Source organism: Epinephelus moara, chromosome 7 (genome assembly GCF_006386435.1).
Source record: "Epinephelus moara isolate mb chromosome 7, YSFRI_EMoa_1.0, whole genome shotgun sequence".
Classification (NCBI taxonomy): Eukaryota; Metazoa; Chordata; class Actinopteri; order Perciformes; family Serranidae; genus Epinephelus; species Epinephelus moara.
In genome coordinates this window covers 23389797-23411284 of record NC_065512.1, presented here as the reverse complement: position 1 = coordinate 23411284, position 21488 = coordinate 23389797, and the positions used below count along the sequence as shown (strand labels likewise).

Below are 21488 nucleotides of genomic sequence, written 5' to 3'. Positions count from 1 at the left end.
AGGGTTGTGGTGTGTAAGATGCTGAGGTCATGTTCTCTGTATTCATTCTGGTAACTGTGGGTTTTATTATATAATTAATCATTAAACAAACATATTATAATTAAACAGTTAGCTTAAAAAAAAGAAATATTAATAATACAATTTGGTGTCTCTACATGCCTTGGGAGGATTTGGACTTGTGATATGTGGCTACATCCATAAACCATGCATTTAATGCAACACATTTCTTTACTTTTCATGTAGATGTCTAAAAGTCCGACGAATTCTCAAGCTCCACTCAGGGAGGATGATGGTGAAGCACAGAGGGACCCGGCCACAGACCTCTTCCTTTGGGCTATCGTCCAGAACAATAAGGAGCTGGCTGAAATTGCCTGGGAGCAGGTGATTAAAAAGTGTTGCGTGTGTGGCGCTGCCTCTTTCTTTCATTTAATTTTTTTTATCTGGTTGTAATAACAAAATTAATTCAAACATAGATGGGTGGTTTAAATTATACTTTTGAAAATACCTTTCTCTATAATTCATTATGCTTACTTTCCTAGATTAAAATAAAATACACTCACCGGTCACTTTATAAAGTACACCTTGCTTGTACTGGGTTGGACCCCTTTTTGCCTTCAGAACTGCCGTAATTCTTCTTGGCAAAGATTCAACAAGGTGCTGGAAACATTCCTCAGAGATTTTGGTCCGTATTGACATGATAGCATCACACAGCTGCTGCAGATTTGTCGGCTGCACATCCATGATGCGAATCTCCCGTTCCACCACATCCCAAATGTGCTCTATTGGATTGAGATCTGGTGACTGTGGAGGCCATTGGAGTACAGTGAACTCATTGTCATGTTCAAGAAACCAGTTTGAGATGATATGAGCTTTGTGACATGGTGCGTTATCCTGCTGGAAGTAGCCATCAGCAGATGGGTACACTGTGGTCATAAAGGGATGGACACGGTCAGCAACAATACTCAGGTAGGTTGTGGTGTTTAAACCATGCTCAGTTGGTACTAAGGGGCCCAAAGTGTGCCAAGACAATATCCCCCACACCATTACACCACCACCAGCCTCAACCCTTGATACAAGGCAGGATGGATCCATGCTTTCATGTTGTTTACACCAAATTCTGACCCTACCATCTGAATGTCGCAGCAGAAACCAAGACTCATCAGACCAAACACCATTTTTCCAATCTTCTATTGTCCAATTATGGTGAGCCTGTGCAAACTGTAGCCTGAGTTTCCTGTTGTTAGCTGACAGGAGTGGCACCTGGTGTGTTCTTCTGCTGCTGTAGACCATCTGCTTCAAGGCTGGATGTATTGTTCGTTCAGAGATGGTCTTCTGCAGACCTTGGTTGTAACGAGTGGTTATTTGAGTCAGTGTTGCCTTTCTATCATCTTGAACCAGTCTGGCCATTCTCCTCTGACCTCTGGCATCAACAAGGCATTTTCACCCAGAGAACTGCCGCTCACTGGATATTTTCTCTTTTTGGTACCATCCTCTGTAAACCCTAGAGATGGTTGTGTGTGAAAATCCCAGTAGATCAGCAGTTTCTGAAATACTCAGACCAGCCCGTCTGGCACCAACAACCATGCCACATTCAGTCACTTTAATCACCTTTCTTCCACATTCTGATGCTCAGTTTGAATTTCAGCAGGTCGTCTTGACCATGTCTACATGCCCAAATGCATTGAGTTGCAGCTATTTGCAATAACGAGCAGTCGAACATGTGTACCTAATAAAGTTGCAAGTGAGTGTATGATACTTCTCTCACAAACAATAAAGGTTGCAGATCCTCTGGTTTCTATCCAGCCCTTTATAACTTTCAGTTTTTTAGGGTATACTTAAGAAATGTGACATGTAGTTTTTCCAAAATATCTATTCATCTATTTTTCTGTATCTGTATGTGCACAGTGTAGAGACTGCATGTCAGCTGCTCTGGCCGCCAGTAAGATCCTGAAGACCATGGCAGAGGAAGAAAGTGATGCAGACGAGGCAGAGGCCATGAAAGAGCTCGCCGATCACTATGAGAAACACGCCATTGGTAAAATACTACAAACACAGTGAGTAGTTTATGATGTAAACATAGAGATGTTACAAGGTTAGCATTTGTCTTTGTTGTGTGTGTGTTTCCCAGGTGTGTTCGGTGAGTGCCACATCAGCGACGAAGAGCGGGCTCGGAAGTTGCTGACACGTGCGTCTCCGTTTTGGGGAAGGACGACGTGCCTGAGGCTGGCACTCGAGGCAGATGATAAAAGCTTTGTAGCTCAGTCAGGTGTTCAGGTAGGAGCAGACTTTCAGGTTTATGTTCAGGCGCTTTTCTTTCAACAGTTTTAGAATGCAGGAGCACATCTTGAAATCTGGAAACTTGAAATATTTGACATCTGTTGGCACCATAACGATGAACATTCACTGCTCATCTGTGTTGAAATACAAAACCTTTTGGGGAAGAAGAAGTAGATTTAACCTGATAAATGAGACTTTGTTTTGACACCCAGATATGAGTCATGAGTATATAATCTGAACAACATTAACTGCTGCAGATTCAGTCTGATGGCATGTTTGTCTTCAAGGCTCTTCTGACACAGATCTGGTGTGGTGAGCTGTCAGTGGACAACCCAGTGTGGAGGGTGCTCATCTGCATGGTCTTTTTCCCTCTTATCTACACTGGCTTTCTGGTTTTCAGGTGAGTCCTACTTGTAAAGGCCCAGACACACCAAACCAGCGTTAAAGAACTAGTGGTGATGAAGGGTGACTGTCACGTTGCCTCATGTTGCCTGTGTCTTGGCCTAAAAATTGCACCAGTGCACACAACCAACGGCCGACTAACACGTACATTCTGCACCTGTGTCAGAGGAGATAACTCTCCATACCAGCAGGCAGCAGTAGTCTGTATTCATTATTCAAAAAGGGAAACTTGAAGACCAACAGGACGGATTCAAGACGCTAGTTAGCCAGTTAGCACATTAACAACACAACCCGATGTTGAAAGAACAAATTATATCAACCATGTGCTAGTGAAGAATCTCACAAACATTTACAAACCGTTTCTGCAAAGAACTCAATGGCTAGATACATAATCTTACCTAATAGAACGAGTTTGTTTCAGTCTCAGGCCCTCTTGACTTAAGTCATTCCTTTGCTTTCCTTACTTGTGTTTCTTTTCTCGTTCACTGAGCTGAACCACCAGTCAAAGTGACATCACTCATTCATGGGCTCCACCAGGTCCGGTGGCTATTCAACATGCTGAATCAGCCAAAAACAGCCGACAAGGGCCAGCAAGGGCCGACTAGTGCCAACGGTCAGGGATACACCACAAAAACTAGAGCGACAGACACTGATGCCGACACCGAGCCTGACGACGGCCTGACAGTGATTGACAATCAACTGTCAGCTTGGTGTGTCAATGTAACCAGTGGACTCTTTGTTATATAAGGGTCTGAAGCTGTTGTGCAGAACAGTGAAAATACTGTAGTTCCTATTATGTGACAAAAAAAGACAGAAGTTAGACATGTGCGTTGCTTTATGATCAATAACTCATAACCAACAAGTATCAAGGTGCACTGCCTCGCAAAAATTAAAAAGCCCTTAATAAATGACTTTAGCCTCTACGCATTTTAACTCTCAGTCCTCATCAGGCCCTTAAAGTTTAACCTCTCTCTCTTCTTTTTTGGTCTTATTTGCACTTGGATGTGTTGTTTGATAAGTGCATTCCTTTCCTTTGTTCTCTCTGTAGTTCCTCCTTTTTCTGTGTTTCTTCTTTCACTGTGTACACTCAGTAATAAAAGAGTAGTAACAGTCATGGATTCATGCATTTGGTGTCTTATAGTAGTGTTTTATTTATTTAAACATGCACACTTGTTTGCATTTGTATTTATATGACACCACCCGATGGCAACAGTACCCCTTCTACTGTTTTCTTTGCTGACCATGACTGATTCATGTTCTTTGTCTCTTAATATCTGAATTAACTCATGTACTTCATCTACAGCAATGTTTAAAGTTGTTACAATTTTTTAATGAGTGATAATTCTCCCCAGACGTGACGAGGTCCTCCAGAGAGAAGCTGATAAGAATGAGGAAATCAAGACAGTGGAGTCAGTGACAGGAAGTACACTTCGGACAAATTCTCGTGGCCTGTAAGTAGACAGTCGCCTTTTAATGCACTGGTAACAAACAACACCTTAAGTTTTCTCCCTAAATATGACATTTAAGGCTGAATTTCTCTTAAGCTGAGGGATTTACACAGTTGCACAGAATCCTTTAATAGGTTTCCTTAGCAAAAGAAAAATGATAACTCATTTACTGCACTGAAAGAGATTTTACAGCGGTAACAGGGATTCCTTAAGGATAAGACCAAGACAAAGAGAAAACCATAAAAACTTAAGTGAGCATTTTAAGGAAATCTTAAGGCGAAGACTTAAGGGTGTTTTTTAGTTTGAGGAATCCTTAACTAGGACTTTAAGAAAGATTTTAACTTAAGGTGTTTTGTGCAACCAGCCCCTGGATTCTTTCTGGTTTTGCGACCAGTGTGAAGCCAATCAATGATGCCACCCATCACAAAACGTACAGGATATGTGCACATACACACCTGAAACAAACCCTGCAAGCATCATTTAAATTGACCACTAGGGGGTGCCACAAATGCAAAAAAATGGCATTGCATAACACAAATCTGACTGTAAATCAGACAGTGTTCATCCAATCATGACAAAACTCTCTGGATGTGTTTCATAACAGTGTTAAAACATGTGTGTACAATTATTTTGAAGCTGCTCAAAAGGGGGTGCCAACAATTGCAAACAAGTGCATTGGCCTGGTGCAAAATTTGGCCATAAGTCAATGACAGTTTTTCACCAAAATCTGTAGATATTTTTAACTAGTAAAATGCATGTCTCCAAAATGTTCTCAAAGTTGACCAAAAGAGGGTGACAGCACAGCAGAAGAAGCTTGTGGCTTGGCACATATTTGGCCATAAAAGAATGAGTGTCTTTCTAATGGTCATAAAGTCTATTAGTTATCTTTAATGCAGGTGTTGTAAACTGTCAGAGGTCTTGATCCTGTGCAGCTGTTCTTGCTTTAACCCCCAAATTGCTGCTCACAGCTGTATTACATTTTTGTTATTCCCAGAGTTGTGATTTTTTTAGGTCAGCTCAGGGAGAGTAAGAAAGAACTGTCTGAAGTGCCACTTTAGAAAAATGACCTGTCACAGTTGTGTCTGACCTGCAGTGACCTTTCTGTCCACAGTCTCCCCTCCAGCCTGCAGCGCCTGAGGCCTCTGAGCAGCTGGTCCAGGCTGGTCCACCTGTACTGCTCTCCGCAGGTCAAGTTTTACTGGAATATTGTTTCATACTTCGCTTTCCTCTTCCTGTTTGCTGTGGTGCTGATGATCGATTTCCAGGCCATGCCCTCTCCTGCGGAGGTGCTGCTTTACATCTGGCTGCTCTCTCTGGTGTGTGAGGAGGTCCGACAGGTGAGAGGGTGGAGCTGGGACATATGTTGTTGCCAAGAGTACGCATTATTCTGAGAAATATTTATATCACTACATCACTTAACTTAATTAACTAACTTTTTTGTCTCAGCTGTTTCACGATCCTGATGGCTTTGGGTTTCGTAAGAAAGCCAGGATGTACATCAAGGACCTGTGGAATATTTTAGATGTTCTGTCCATCGTTCTCTTTATTGTCGGCCTTGCATTAAGGTGAGTTCCTCCGAGACAGTCACTGTAAGGCCATGTCAGTGCTCTCCACCCTCTTGGTTATCTATGAATCACCAATTTTTTTTATTTCAGACTCACGACCAAGCTGTTCTATGCGGGTAAAATCCTCCTCTGCATCGACTACGTGGTCTTCTGCCTGCGTCTCATGGCCATCTTCACTATCAGCAGAACCCTGGGACCCAAAATCATCATCGTGAGGAGGATGGTGAGAGGCTTACATGCAAATATAATGAATGCTGACCTGATGTAATGCAGGAGCAACTGCAGAACACACAGTGTTTCGCTCCAAAACACCTTTTATCTGATACAAAAAGAGGCTTCTGCCTCTCTGGGCCTCCATCTGGTGTCTGCAGATGAATATGTGAATTAGTGTTCAATGAAAAGGTGTTTTTGAATAAAGTGTTGCAGCTGGTCTGTTTGTTCTTACTCAGTCAGTCAGACCTTGTTATTGCCTGTGCAGAGATGACACCTGGAGCAACAGGGCAACCTTTTAGATACTGAAACCTGTCAGTGCTAAATATATAAACTGATATAGATGTGATGCTTTAGGCAGCATGCAGACCGACAAATCCAGCTTTCTGAAGTTTAAACTGTACACATTATGCCACTGGTTTTCAAATGTGTCCACAGTTTAGGTGTTGAGCTCATGACTGATGTCTGTTTGTCCTCCAGATGATGGATATGTTCTTCTTCATGTTCCTGCTGAGTATCTGGGTGGTGGCCTACGGTGTGGCCAAACAAGGCATCCTCATCCACAATGACAATCGGCTGGACTGGATCCTCCGTGGGGCAGTTTATGAGCCGTACCTCACCATATTTGGGGATTTTCCCAAAAATATTGATTGTGAGTGGAGATGGAAAATATTCTCAAACATTAACAAAGTTCAGACTTGGTTGTTTAAAGGGACAGTTCACCCTAAAATCAAAACTACGTATTTTTCCTCATACCTGTAGTGCTATTTTTCAATCTAGATTGTTTTTGTGTAGTGCTCAGTGTTGGAGATATCAGCTGTAGAGATGTCTGCCTTCTCTCCAATATAATAAAACTAGATGGCACTCGGTTTGTGGTGCTCATAGCGCCAAAAAATATATTTGAAAAACTTAACAGCAATGTCTCTTTCCAGAAATCACAACCTAGTTACTCATAATAATCCACAGACCTTGTTGTGAGCAGTTTCATGTAGGATCTAATTTCTTTCTACCGAACTACACCCACCAACTGTATCACCACACAGATGGTAGCAATCATCTACTGCTAGCTCACCAAGAACCACTTAGCTAGCTAACATTACATCTCAGCCAAGGAGGACGCCATTAGTGTTTACATCTCACGCTGTCAGGAGCACGAGCCTCTTGTCCATGAGTAGATGCACTTTTCCTTCTGCGTAGTAATACGGTTGGGAGATGTAGTTCAGCGGAAAGAAAATAGTTTCTATCCAAAACTGCTCACAACAAGGTCTGTGGATTAGCTTGAGTAACTGGGTCATGATTTCGGGAAAGAGACATTGACAAATAGCACTACATGTAAGAGTAAAAATATGTATTTTTGATTTTGGGGTGAACTGTTCCTTTAATTAAGATATTATCACAATAAAAACGACCTCTTTGCCCTCTGCAGACGCTGGGTTTGAGGTAGACAGCTGCAGCATGAATGGCACCGATCCTCTGAAGCCCAAGTGTCCCGTGCTGAATGAAAACCAAATGCCAGCCTTCCCTGAGTGGCTCACCATCATCATGCTTTGTGTTTACCTGCTCTTTGCCAACATACTGCTGCTCAACCTGCTCATAGCCATCTTCAAGTGCGTTCTCTGTAGCATTTCAGATGACGACACCTTGTTGTTTTCACCACTCTGTAAATCATGTTCCCTCATCATCCTCTGGCTCTCTTTGTGTTCCTGCACAGCTTTACCTTCCAGGAAGTTCAGGACAACACAGACAGAATATGGAAGTTCCAAAGATACGAGCTGATCAAGGAGTACCACAGCCGCCCCGCTGCACCTCCTCCTTTCATCATCTTCAGCCATCTTTACCTCTTCACCAGAAGGATGGTGCTGTGCAGGCCCCCCATCATCAGCAAAGAGTTTAGTAAGTATTGAATTATTTATTTCTGCAGATGCTGAAAGTAGATTTCATTGTTACAGTATGTGCTACAGCTTTCCTCTCTAGCTTTACTTTTATCACTCTGTTAAAAAGCTTTACGTATTATACTATAACATTCTTACTGATACTTAGGTCTCATGTAAACAACTAAACCATCTCCATGACAACTTTCTACAATTAATAGTTTTCTGAAATTGTCTCTATTTTGAGTGTGAAGGTTCACCATTGACCTTGAAAATAGTAATTTGACAAAAAAGGAGTTTGCTCAGCCACCATGGGGATGGTTCAGTTTTTAATATCCTGTGACCTAAGTGTAGAATCGTGGGTGTTTATAAAGGGGGATCATCAGAGGTGGGAGTAAGTCACACGTGCAAGTCACAAGTTACTGTGAGGAAAATCAAGCAAATGAAGTTGAGTCTCTGCTGTCGGTCAAGTAAGAAAAGTCATGACATTCTGCTGATCTGGACCAGCCAATAAGATAATTAATAACTGAAAAGTATCTCAAGAAAAATATAAACATTTCATAGAAAAGGTCAAGTCCTTTTGAGTCATTAGTCTTAGGTCTTAAGACCGAGACACACCAAACTAACATTAGGGAACTAGTGGCAACAAAGGCCGTGAATCGTTCACGTTGCCTGTGTCTTGGCCAAAACGTTGCACTCAAACACACTGCAAAGAAGCCTTGAGACCAACAAGACAGATTTAAGATGCTAGCTAGCCAGTTAGCACTTTAAAAACACACCCCAATGTTGATAGATTAAATAATATTTACTGTGCGCTAGTGAACAGTAACACAAAAAATAACAAACCATTTCAGCTAAGGAGCTCAATAGCTTAAAATTTTTTTACCTAATATGACAAGTTTGTTTTGATCTCACACCCTCTTGACTTTAGTCGTTTGTTTGCTTTCCACACTTCTGTTTCTCTTCTCCTGTGCTGAGCGTTACTGCCAGTCAGAGTGATTTCATCCACCACTTGGCTCCACTGTCTCTGATACCAATTCAACATGCTGAATCAGCCAAAAAACAACAGACTAGTGCCAAATGTATGGGACTCACTGCAAAAACCAGGGCAACAAACACCCAACGACCCAACATTGGCTGAGAGCCGACTGTCGGCTTAATGTGTCAGGGACCTTAGTCGAGTGTCAGATCATAAATACCAAATCACTTATCAGTGTTAGTCAAGCAAGTCTCAAGTCCTCAAATTTACGACTCTTGCTGATTCAAGTCAAGCCATGCGACTGGAGTTCCCCACATCTGGAGAGTGTAACCCCTGACCTTTCTCCAGCCGTCCAATGACTCCTAATCAATGACCTTTGAACTCTTCACAGTCGATGCTGTGCTGTTTGGCTCGATGCTCACCAGTGGAGATATCAGTGTGTTGAAGTATTGCCTCTCTGGTTGAACTCAATCCCAATTTGTCTGTAATGAAAGCTGTTGTGTCCATGTGCATACACACATGTACAGTATAAGATAAGCTGGTGAAAAAGCATGTGACACTGTCTTTCAGAGAGCAAGCTTCCTCAGATGGAGGAAGAGGAGCTGTTGTCCTGGGAGGCCTTGATGAAGGACAGATACCTGCTGTCCACACAGCAGGAGCAGAGTCAGAGCATGGAGCGACGCATCCTGGACACGGCCCAAAAGTAAAAGTCCCACAGGAATGTAGGCCAGTGTAGCTGCGTAACATTCCTCTAGAGTAATGCTGTGTACATGAGACTCCTCGTCACACCTTAAATATGTTTTAGTCATGAACCAAAGCGTGACTTTACCTCCACTAATTGTTTATTCTTAGAGGCCTGAAGGGATAAATCTATCAATTATTAAAAACTACAAAAGAAAACGGCAATCCTTTGTATAGGAGTATTATTGCCTCCCCTCTCCACTCAGCTTTCACATTAGTAATGTTGTTCCGTACACTTGCATCATCATCTACATGACATTTTTATTGGGCTACAGTGTAGAAAAGGGCACTGCAGATGGATATTGCTGCCCCAGAGACTGTCATGGGTACTGGTGGAACAGTGAGGCGAAGCTTGGCTCCTGGCTGGAGGTGGAGCTGCTGCTGCCAGGTGTGGAGCTCTCCACCTCCTGCTGAATCTTGGTCTATCTGCAGTGGGCTGCGTTGTCATTTGATACAGAGGCAACAGTATTAAATTGAAACCGTTTCATAACCAGTGAAGTGTGCACACCTGATTTGCATGTGGGCCTACTGAAGCACACATGAACTGTACTCGAGACCACCTTTTCAAATGAACTCGAGCATGGATCAGCATACCGTGCCCAGATACACAACACAGTGCTCACATTAATCAGACAAACTGGACTTTGGGGTTAAGTATACTCAGACCCAGGCTGGGGTCCCTGTTGCAAAAGCCCCCTAAGTTCTGAGGTCGGCACCAAAGGCCTAATAACTAGTTAGTTTGTTACTATATCAGCTATTAAAACTTGTTGTACTACAACTACTTAGTGCATAACCTAGATCAAAGATATTGTTCCATCATCATGGTTACTGTGCGCATTAGCTCTCTGGCTGGCTTGAACCACTTGGCATCACAGCACATTGTAGTAAGCAGGATCGATATTGAGATATCATTTCAATAAATCAGGTCTCTACAGGATTACTGTGTTGCAAAATGGCATGCAATTAATGAAAAGATATATCACCTTTATTTATTCAGGGAGGGCCAATTGAGAGCGAGCTCTCATTTCCAATGGCGCCCTGATTACAGTACAATAAAATACAATTCAATACACATTACAATACGTATCAATAACAATAATATACACACAACAGAAGCATATAATGAGATCAACAAGTACATGTACATTCAGAAAGCATGAGGTCAATAAGAATGCGTTTAAAATGATTAAAAGGAATCAATGTATCCAACTGAAGCTGAGACAGCAGATTATTCCATTTAAGAGGAGCGAAATAACCAAAAGCATTTTTTCCTACCTCCGTTCTAACAGTTGGGATATTAAGAGCCAGTGAGTTTTGTGCACGAGTGGGGTAGTTAAAAGATCGAAAACTCAGTAAGCTCAATAAATAGAGAGGAAGTTTTTTAAGCAATGCCTTATAGATAAACAATATACAGTGTTGCTCCCTTCTCAGAGCCAGGGAAGTCCAGCCTACATTCTGATAGAGTTGGCAGTGATGGGTCATGAGCCTATCGCCAGTAATAAATCTAATAGCAGAGTGATAAATTGTGTCAAGTGATGCTGAGGGGCAGAAAAACTGCTGATTTACCATTAGTGAGTAGAATTCTGTGTCATTTCATTGTTAACTCTTACACTAGAGGTATGTGTAACTGTTTTGTTGTTACTTAGAGTAATGTAACGTATCTCCATGGTGCAGCCACTTTTATTTTAGTGATGCATGAGCATCATTCAGCTTTACTGTTTTGGTTTCCTCTGCACTGCAGTCTTCAGCATTATTTCCAGCCACAGCAAAAAGCATTTCAATGCTTTGGTAAATGTGCATATTTGTCTTGCCAAGAGTTAGATGAGAAGATCGATACCACTTTCATGTTTGTCTGTTAATTAAGCTAGAGTCAGGTTAGATGAGTTTAGCATTAAGACTAAAACAGGAGTTCGCTGCTTTTGGACGGAGCCAGTGTTTCCAGTCTTTGTGCTAAGCTAAGTGGCTGCAGTCTGTGGCTTAATGTTTAATGCACATACATTAAAGTGGTGTCAGTAAATGTAAAGGGTATGTAACATTAAACCGTCCAGCAGTGATATTCAGATGAATCCCAGACCCTGTGCTTGTTTGTTTCCTCAGGGTTACTGCCATAACTGATCGACAGGAGAGGGAAGAGGAGACGGGCTCTGCTGCCATGGAGCAAAGACTGGCTCGACTAGAGGAGCAGGTTGTGACCTAAATTTTTGGTTATCACTGATGTTGCACCTGTGTCTGTGACATTTAACTCTCTGCTGTGGGAGCAAGGCACGACGCAGAGAAGAGATGACACACTTCTAGATGTGTGTTTGTCAAATTTGTCTCTTCAGTTGTCCCCCCAGTGGAAAATCGGTCATTTCATCTTCGACGTTGTATAAGCAGTCATCAAAAATGTCTGACCCACTTTTGTTTTGTCTCATCAGGTCGTTCAGTCAGCCAAAGCCCTGCAGTGGATTATGGACAGTCTGAAATGTCGGGGTTTTACAGCTAAAGAGGCACAGCCATCAGGTCAGCAAACAACCTCCTCATTCATTACTTACTTACTTACTATTAAAATGTTACACGTCAAATCTCCTCTTGCTCATGTTCACTGATATTCTTCCCTGCAGCTTTGCTTACAGCAGACGAGTCTCTTGACAGGAGTACATCAGAGAAAGAGGACGGGTTCCACGTGAACGCGCGTCAGTTCCACTACCCGGACAGCAAACTGACACGCTTCCCTGTGCCCGAGGAGAAGGTGCCATGGGAGGTATTACACATACACCACAAAGCCACCAGCTGCTGGTCCTCACATCATCTCTGCATATAAAGATGGTTTAATGAATCCAGGGTGTTTTAATGTCCTCTTCTTTCAGGTCGGCTTCAGCTCATACATGCCGACTTATTACGCCTCTGAAGACGGTGGGGACCATGTGGATGGGTATGTTTTCACCAGGATGATGTTTTGCTCCTTTAAGTCATGATGTGTGGATATATTTGCAGCAAACAGAGTCAAGATAACGAAACATTTTCCCATTAAAACACCTTGAATCAAATTTAAAATTGTATCTGAAATATTTTCGACTTAAATAACTAACATTTCTTACCTAACCCTGTGTCCACTATCTAATTAAAAGGCCTCCTCGCTCGTTATCTCTCACGTTTCATTTATTCTTTCTCCTCACAGATCGGAATCAGAAGCCGTAGATAATTACAAGTATGTGACTAGATAAGAAACACGAGGCATCAGATTGCACTTACAGTAACCTTACAAGCACGTCTTAATGTCTCGATGTGTATCTGATCTGTTATTAGAAACCCAGAAGGGAGGACGGGCATCAGGGGACGAGGTGCACTGAGTCGCCTCGGTCCAAATCTGAATACAGAGCTTGTGCTCACACGGTAGGTCCTCTCATGTCCTTACAGTACTTCTGAAAAGATTGTTTCACCACCACTGGATTGCGTGGCTCAATGTATGACTTTGCTTATTTTTTTTAGGTGGCGAGACAGCGAGAGATCTGTTTTGGAGTACATGGTGGTTTGGGATGAGAGCCAGGGCTCCTTGACTTTACCTGGGGTGAGTCCGGCTGTTTGTTCACCTGTTTTTTACTTTTTGAGCTGTTCGCATAAATATATCTTTTTGTTGTGGTTTTGAAACCTTCAGGGACCCGTCGAATCTGCTGATCACTTGCCAGTGACTCTCAAGAGAACCATGGGAAAGACACTGTATGAAAAAATAAATGCAATAGCATCAGAGGGAACAAAGGTAGGTCTGTTCAACACTTTGGTTCGCCTTTATAGAGTAAAGCTGGAATGGTGCTAGAGGGGCAATTTTACAGTGGCCCAGAACATGTCCACGAGGAGAAACGTGCTGCAGCTTAAGAACTGATGCCAATCAAAAAACACGTGAAAATTCAAAACAAGTAAAACAACAAACAAAAATGTGCTGCAGAAAGCAAAAGCAAAAGCATTTATAGCAAATACATAAACTATGCAAAAAAAAGTGAAAAACACACAAACCCCCGAAAACAAATGCAACAAAAAGCTGCATATACAACACGACTGAAGTTCTCCAGGCTGAAGTGATTTTGCCAAGCAGGACATGCTCCTGGATCAACATCCCACATCACGTTCCTGGGCCAACATAGCAATCAACCAATCACAGCCCTCTGACATCATCAGTGTGCTGCTCCTGTGCTTCTTTCAAAATTCCTTTGTGCTTTTTCAGAGCTAAGCTAGTTTTCCAAAATTGGTACCTGCGATTAACACATTATAGCCTATTAAAAACGTACTCATTAGCATAGCCTACATAGTTAGCAAGCTAACTCGCTAATATTCTAGTCTATTGGCAAGTTTACTGGTTAGGATAGCCAACCTAGTTAGCAGGCTAACTCACTAACCCTGCAGTAGCTAATATGGTTTTTGTTAAGTGCTACTGAGGATTTTGTTCAATTGTATTAACTTCAATTTGGAAAACTAGCTTAGCTTTGAAGAAGCACAAAGGAATTTTGAAAGAAGCACAGACAGGAGCGGCACACTGACGATGTCAGAGGGCTGTGATTGGTTGATGGCAATGTTGGTCCTGGAACGTGATGTGGAATGTTGATCCAGGAGCATGTCCTACTTGGCAAAATCATGTTGTGCCTGAGGGGAACAGGTTGATGAATATGCTAGATACATTTGTTAGCCTTCTAACATATACTTCAGTAATCCCCTGAGCAGTAATTCATTTTTTCTCACTCTGTTGTCAGATACACCCAGTCCCAAACTAGACACACGCACAAACAGGACCTATATATGCATTAAATGGAGAAGTGTCCGCTGCCACGGGCAGACACTCCAAGCAGTTGGGGGTTCAGTGCCTTGCTCAGAGGTGCCTTGGCAATGCCCAGAAGGTGAACTGGCACCTCTCCAGCTACCAGTCCATGCTCTATACTTAGTCCATTATGGGGACTTGAACTGGCGACCCTCCGGTTCCCAAGCCAAGTCCCTAAGGACTGATCTACTTCCACACCCAATTTTACGATTTTATAATATTGTGAGTAAAGATTATGTACCTTTTTATGCTGCCTCTTTACTCCCTTTTTCTTTCCATTTCAAAAACAAGTTACACTCTCTTGTCTGGTCTCTTTCTCCTGAGTCAAAAATCCAGCTGTTCCACTTTGCGCCCCCCTAGAGGTCAGGAGAACCTCCGTTGTGTTGACTGGATACAAACCATCTGAGATAACAGAATGCCTAAAAACCTGTGCATCATTAGGCAAAGACTTGCGAGTTGCCAAGGAAAACAATCATCCTGTCACGCCTACATCCTAATATTTTGTATCTAATTGTTCTCCAACTGTCTTCATCATTCTGAAACCAAAACACAACAAATGCTGATGATGACTAATTTTCACTCCTGCCACCCAGAAAGAGGCAGAAATTTTCTGATGTTACTGTTTTCAGTTACATAACATAGGTGTAAACAGCATTACTAATCTTGAAACCTGTTTTTGTTACACTGTGTTGGAAGAGAGGTCACAGAATGAAAGTTTAGCTGCAAAATCCATCCCATAATGTTCTGGGCTGCTCTATTGCACATCAAGGATCCCCAACAATGCTAACTAAATACATTCGTCAATAAATTAATAAAATATTAGGCCACTCAGGTATATGGATCCTTTTTGGGCCGATGCCACAATGACATCGGTTTACCAGCTGGAGGCAAAACACGACTCACCACCACAGGGCTGTAGGCTACACAGGAGAATTAAAATGTCATCTCCTTGTGTTATTGAGAGCCAGAATAGGAGTCATGGCTCAAAACTTAAATTTGATCACAGACCAGCCGCCACTGCCCATCAACAGAACCATAGAGAACTTTGGTTAAATGAGATAAGACAAAAGGACTGGACGGAGGTGATCATAAATGCTCACATGTGCAGCGCACACTTCATATCAGGTTAGGGAAAAAGTATTTCCTGTTGTAGGGATGAATAACGTTAGGTGTATTAAGGGCTGTCATGTCCACCTCATCAGAAATTGAAGAGGTATTGAGAGGAATATTGGATTTCTCTGTAATGCTAACGTTTTAGCGTATTAGCTAACGTTAGCTTCGATAGCAAAACAAAACAGAGGAAACTGTTCAAGTGTCGTCCTCCTTTGTAAGATTGGCATAGTAATCAACCTACAAAACTTCCTGTGACATCATCCATCCACTGAGTGAGAGCATACAGGTCGGCCAGTCTGGTCCCATTACTTATTCAAGTCACACTCGCGGTCCCATAGAGTGAATGACCTGACATGGTGCGTTGGTAAATTCCGTCTGACGCTCTACGCTAAAATGAGAGCCCTGTTTGTCAAAGAAACAAAGCGTCATATTTCTATATGAATTAGAAAACGGTTAAGTTAATCACACATTAACTCCACTTGGTGCTCTGCTGCTCCGTCTCCCCATAACAAGTGCCCAGAGTACGCTCTGCCACTCCGAGAGTGTGGTGCTCTGAATAACAGAACGGTACATTCAGACAGCATTACAAATTTACGAATGGTCCAGTTTGTTCCAGAGTGTGCTCCGACACTCAGAATGAGTATTTCTGAATACACCACTTATATCATCTTCCTCAATTGTCTAAAACAAACAGAACTCGCTAGCTAGTGCTAGCTAATACGTGTGGCGAATCATTTTGCCTCCAGCTAAGCTCTGCCCACCCAAAAACATCATACTGTTTACTAACAGTAAAAGGGTCTATTAGATTTGTCCAGAGAATAGCATTTAAGGATAAGCAGCGTGCATATATTATTATCTGACTGACAAAAAAGTTAAAGTATTTGAAAAAAGATTTGGGGCCTTTGAGAAAACATTTGGGGCTGGAGCCCCACAGTTCACCCAACTGCTCCGCCTCTGTTGATATAAATTGGATGGACTATAGCAAAAAGACCTCAGATGAAACACCTCAGCCACCTGATCACACCATAGGCTTCTACCACAATCTTTTTTTTTAGCATTTAGTTGAGGTTATTTAATCTTAAATTAGTCATTCCCTTATTCAAGGACACATGGCTGTTGTGAGGGGTTAATTACTTTTTAAGTACTAAATGAATGACATGACTGTAATTACCTCATACATGCTTTTATTTACTCTGACATTGAGGAACTTGTTGATTCTGACTTGCAGTTGCTGTGTTTCAGGTGTTTCAGGGTTATGTGGATGACTGCAGGAACACAGATAACGCCTGGGTAGAAACCACCGTGCTAAACATTCACCTGGACAGTCCGAGCCAGATGATGGTCGATATCAACAGTATGGTGAGAACATGATTTTTATTTGTTGTTTTAGAAAGAGCTTGACTAATGGATTATTTGTCTCCTCTGTGTTCGGTTCATGATTCCTACAGTGAAACAGAATTGTTCTGTATTTTTTCTCCATCTCAGGTGGCGAGCAGCCATGGCGCTCTTCAATGGCGGGAGGTGAGCGGCAAAACCAGACTGGGCTCAAACCAAAGAGACTTTCTGCGGCAGGTTGCCGAGCTGCACAACAGGAAGTTCTGATGTTCTGCACTGCTGATGCTGTAAATGTGCCTCTCCATACACAGGGTTTCTTCTGCCTGTTCATGTGGCCTTTTTTTAAAGGCTGGTCAGTTCTGTTGCACTGAAAGTACTTGAAACAAGACACTATAAAGCCATGATGTTTGCTTCTGTGGATTATTTTTTAACAATTTGCACAAATGTCATAAGCCAGTAAACTAAAGGTTTCACCCATACACTTCACTGTACACTTTATGCTGTCTTATATGTGTACGTTCAGAATAAATACCTCATTTTGAGGGAGTTTACAGGAGTATTTCCATTTGTATGCCACTTCATCACTACATTTCAGATGCAAATACGGGTCGTTTTACTTCACTATATTCATCTTACACTGCAGTTAGTCGTACTTTTTCCATACAACATACAAATGCAAATCAAAATGATGCATTGCTCTGGATAAAAATTCCCAACTCTACTCTAAGTACTTAGAAAAGGGTCCAGCTGCAACATGAAAATGTTGCTTACAAGCATCAAAAATAAAAATGCAATAATATAACATAGTATATATTGACTTAAATTTATGAGGGACCATACTGCATAATGAGGACTGTTATTTTTCATGTATTTTGCTTCACTTGTAATGCAGTATTTTTACTTTATAGTAGGCCATTGCTGCTTTTATTAAAGCGAAGGAGTATTTCTTTATCCACTCAGTCTTCCTGTATGTCCAGGTATCTCTGTACATTTACCTCATGTGCCACCTTTACATAATCAAGCACTTCTGGCCTTAATAATTATTAAAAACGCTTCTTAAACTGAGTTGTGTTGACTTCTTTAAATAGAAAAGCACGTGTGTCTCTCATTGTTCTTCCTCTGTCTTTTGGGTTTATCTCATCACAGTGATCTCGTGTATATTCCTTTGTTATGTGTTTTTTATTTTCGACTTTTTGTCCACCTGCCAAGCGTGCAGCCCTGCAGTAGTTTCGGAGCAGCCTCCAAAGCTGCTCATTGGCTCAGGCAGAGGTCGCCAGACAGAGCAGTATCGGTTTCACACCCTCCTCATTCCGCTGCTGCTTTTCCTCCTTCATATAAATCAACTATTGCTCTGCCAGTAAATCACACAGCATGCTCTTCCTCTGTAAAAACACAGTGTCGTCCATGTGTGGCCCTGTGAAGTGATTTGCAAAGTTGCTACAGGCACCTGAGTGAAGCTGTTTAATGGTTTTAAAGGGTTAAACTGTGTGCTCTCTGTAGGCAGCCCTGTTCAACATTAAACTGTCGCCTGTGTTCAAACATTCCTGCCTTTATTATTATTGTTTGTACTGTAAATCCCCCGCGGTGCAGCGCCATTGAAAAGATACAGAAGCTATTTTTAACCACAGCAGCAAAGAGGAGGAAAGCGAAGAGCTCTCACTCTGCTTGTATTTAATGATATCAGAGCGTAAAGCTCACCTGAGTCTGCACACATTAAAATAGTTTTTATTTCTGTGTTCTGTCCTCCTTGATTCTCTGCTGTATTCTGTTATTGTCTACCAAATCGTATAAATTAAATTTTGTCAACACAGAGCTTAAAAATTATATGTTATTTGCCAAAATAATATTGATCAAATGTGAAAAAGCACATTTGTACCAAGCAATTTTGTTTACTTGTGCTTGTCTCATAATGAGCATAATGTCCCAGAAATTTCATGTTTTAAAATAATACAATTTGTAAAGAAAAAAAAAAAATTCATAAGAATGCAAGGTGAGACAGATCCCAACTTATTTATTTAGTATTTCTATATGTCATTGGATATGGAGGACCAAAAGTGTCACAGAAATGAATTACAATGTAATCATTCTATGTATTATTACTTTATTTATTTGCCAAAATTATTTTCATAAAATTTGAAAAGGCAAGTTTGTGCCAAGCAATTTTGTTTACTTGTGGAGAAACCTCTCTGCATATGGCCCAAAAACTACTAACATAAAATAAAATAAAGTGAAAACTCACAAGACACAATGGATCTGAACTCATTTATTTAATATGTCTATATGGAGGACCACAAGTGTCACAGAATTGAATTACAGTGTAGTTATTTATTTATAGATTAATATGTTCATTTACAAACAAATCTATTAATGTCTATTTTAATAATACAATCAGTTATTAGTTAATTAAATGCTTTACGATATCCATGACACCTGTGGTCCTCCATACCTTAGGCCTACCATTTTTACTTAAAATGGCGTGTTCAAAATGACCAAATCAGACTGTACCAGTGGACTTGACTGCCAATGTTCAATTTGAAAACATGACAAATAGCAGTCAAATTTGTTTTGACACCTATTGTAGATTAAGATTTTTTTGTCTTGTTTTTAGAGTTGTGTCTGGGGCTGTGACACATCTGGTTTTATTGTTTTGTCTGCTGTAGGCAACCTCTGCATGGCATGACACGACACTGAATAATCACTTTTTATGTGGCATGCTCACATTTGAAGGACTTGTGCATTTTGGCAATTTTCCAGAGCATCACACGAAATGAGGTCATGCTTAATTAATCTATGTCATGCGTTATGCATTAGCGAGTCAAGTTTATTTACATGTCACCCAAAATTACTTAAGTTTGTCTCAGACAGCTATTCAGCCATGATTACAGACAACACCCTTCATATCCTGATTCATGTGAGGAAAAACAGAACAAAACAAACGCCTGATTAATAAGGTTATTACAGCCATTAGAAGGTGTTCAGAGACTGTCTGACCTGCAGTAAAACCAGTCATTCCCCTTAAGTGAAGATACCACAGCTCCCTTGAGTCTAAGACACAGGTGCACCCTCAAAGCCTCATGGGGAGTGCAGTTAAATGCTAATTAGGAAATCACCCTGGTGCCATTTTAAGTGATGACACACTACATCTTTATTCCAGCAAATACCCATGGCAGTGGCAGAAGAAATAGTGAGATATTTTACACAAGCAAAAGTAGTAATAGCACAATGTATATATTGAGTAAAAACACAAGTATTATCATCAAAATTTAATAAAGGTAAAAGGTTTTGCTGTTTTTTTGTTGTTGCAATCAAACATATTTTGCTATTTGTAGTTGGTTATCACTTATTATTTCATGTATTGTTCTTTATCTCTGTACTTTTCAGTTCTTAATAACTTTGTGAACATTTCTCTGTAAAATGTAGCCAAATATTAGTCCAGTGTGCGACCGTTGTGTTCAAGTCACAACATATTGGTGAAATATTTTTCAGTCACTATCAGACATCCTGGGTAGACTTGTGGATCCTGACCCACTGACTGCACTCTTTGGTATTAAAAGTTCTGATCTTGTGTTAACTAGCTCCCAGTATAATTTGATTCTGCCCATTCTGCCCTCGTGAAGGATGTGATGCACCACCTGCATTTGGAAAAGATTAAATTCTCTAAGAGAATGTGAAAACAAATTCTACCAAATCTGGCAACCCTTTATAGAGCACTTTAAGAAATATGCACCAAGTTCTTCCCCTAACTAGCCCAGTTTAAATGACACAAAACATTGTCATCCTCCTAAATCCCCCCCCCCCCCCCACCCTTTTGTTGTTTGCTTATTTTTTTTNAGAGCACTTTAAGAAATATGCACCAAGTTCTTCCCCTAACTAGCCCAGTTTAAATGACACAAAACATTGTCATCCTCCTAAATCCCCCCCCCCCCCCCCCCCCCACCCTTTTGTTGTTTGCTTATTTTATTTTTTTCTATAACTATTTATGTATTTATTTTCCTTTTTTATTGTTTTAAAAAACAATAAACAGAATTATTTTAATTACATAATATGCTGTTATGCAATTTAATTTATGAGAATGCATCAATTTTTTTTAAACTGATAATATGTTTAACTTGTAAAATCTCGACCTGACAAGTAGCCAGGGTCTATATTTCAACCAAAGCTAACAGATAAATGTAGTGAAGTAAAAATAAATAAATAAATAAATGATATGAATACATGAAAAATGAATACATAAAAAAAAAAAAATAGAATGATACGTTTTATTCATAAATATTATTTTTTGTGTCTTTTTTACGGAAGCGTATTGCATTCACTTGACAAAAAAAAAATGTTTTGTTGAGTAATTTTTTCTGTTTTTCGAAGTAATTTTTTTTAATTTTTCTGTTTTTCGGTGTAATTTTTTATGTTTTTCGTGGTATTTTTTTTTCTGTTTCTCATGGTATTTTTTTCTGTTTTTCATGGTAATTTTGTTTCTGTTTTTCATGGTATTTTTTTTTTTCTGGGAATTTTTTTTATTTTTTTTATTTTTTTCTGAGTTAAGAGAAACAAGCGGGTCATGTTTGCTTCCATTATATCAAGCTCTCAAGAAAGCAATGAAAGCGTCTGTTGTTCTATTGCACTCTTAACTCAAAAAAAATTACCACGAAAAACAGAAAAAAAATTCCACGAAAAACAAAACAAAAAAAATTCCATGAAAAACAGAAAAAATTACACCAAAAAACAGAAAAATAAAAAATTACACCGAAAAACAGAAAAAAT

At 40.6% G+C, this 21488-nt stretch overlaps 1 protein-coding gene across 1 annotated transcript in view; it reads left to right on the top strand.

The window, feature by feature from the left end:
- The window catches only part of trpm2 (transient receptor potential cation channel, subfamily M, member 2), a 30071-nt gene extending 12333 nt beyond the window's left edge, over nucleotides 1-17738 (top strand). The window contains exons 13-34 of the mRNA XM_050048482.1: nucleotides 244-381; nucleotides 1906-2035; nucleotides 2129-2274; nucleotides 2565-2677; nucleotides 4032-4130; nucleotides 5239-5464; nucleotides 5574-5692; nucleotides 5783-5915; nucleotides 6383-6554; nucleotides 7329-7509; nucleotides 7614-7795; nucleotides 9323-9455; nucleotides 11591-11678; nucleotides 11911-11995; nucleotides 12097-12236; nucleotides 12343-12407; nucleotides 12654-12683; nucleotides 12782-12868; nucleotides 12965-13043; nucleotides 13131-13232; nucleotides 16638-16754; nucleotides 16881-17738. Coding sequence (XP_049904439.1) covers nucleotides 244-381; nucleotides 1906-2035; nucleotides 2129-2274; nucleotides 2565-2677; nucleotides 4032-4130; nucleotides 5239-5464; nucleotides 5574-5692; nucleotides 5783-5915; nucleotides 6383-6554; nucleotides 7329-7509; nucleotides 7614-7795; nucleotides 9323-9455; nucleotides 11591-11678; nucleotides 11911-11995; nucleotides 12097-12236; nucleotides 12343-12407; nucleotides 12654-12683; nucleotides 12782-12868; nucleotides 12965-13043; nucleotides 13131-13232; nucleotides 16638-16754; nucleotides 16881-16997 — 2682 coding nt within the window. The 3' untranslated portion in view covers nucleotides 16998-17738. The remainder of the gene's footprint in view (nucleotides 1-243; nucleotides 382-1905; nucleotides 2036-2128; nucleotides 2275-2564; nucleotides 2678-4031; nucleotides 4131-5238; nucleotides 5465-5573; nucleotides 5693-5782; nucleotides 5916-6382; nucleotides 6555-7328; nucleotides 7510-7613; nucleotides 7796-9322; nucleotides 9456-11590; nucleotides 11679-11910; nucleotides 11996-12096; nucleotides 12237-12342; nucleotides 12408-12653; nucleotides 12684-12781; nucleotides 12869-12964; nucleotides 13044-13130; nucleotides 13233-16637; nucleotides 16755-16880) is intronic.
- The last annotated feature ends 3750 nt before the right edge of the window (nucleotides 17739-21488 follow it).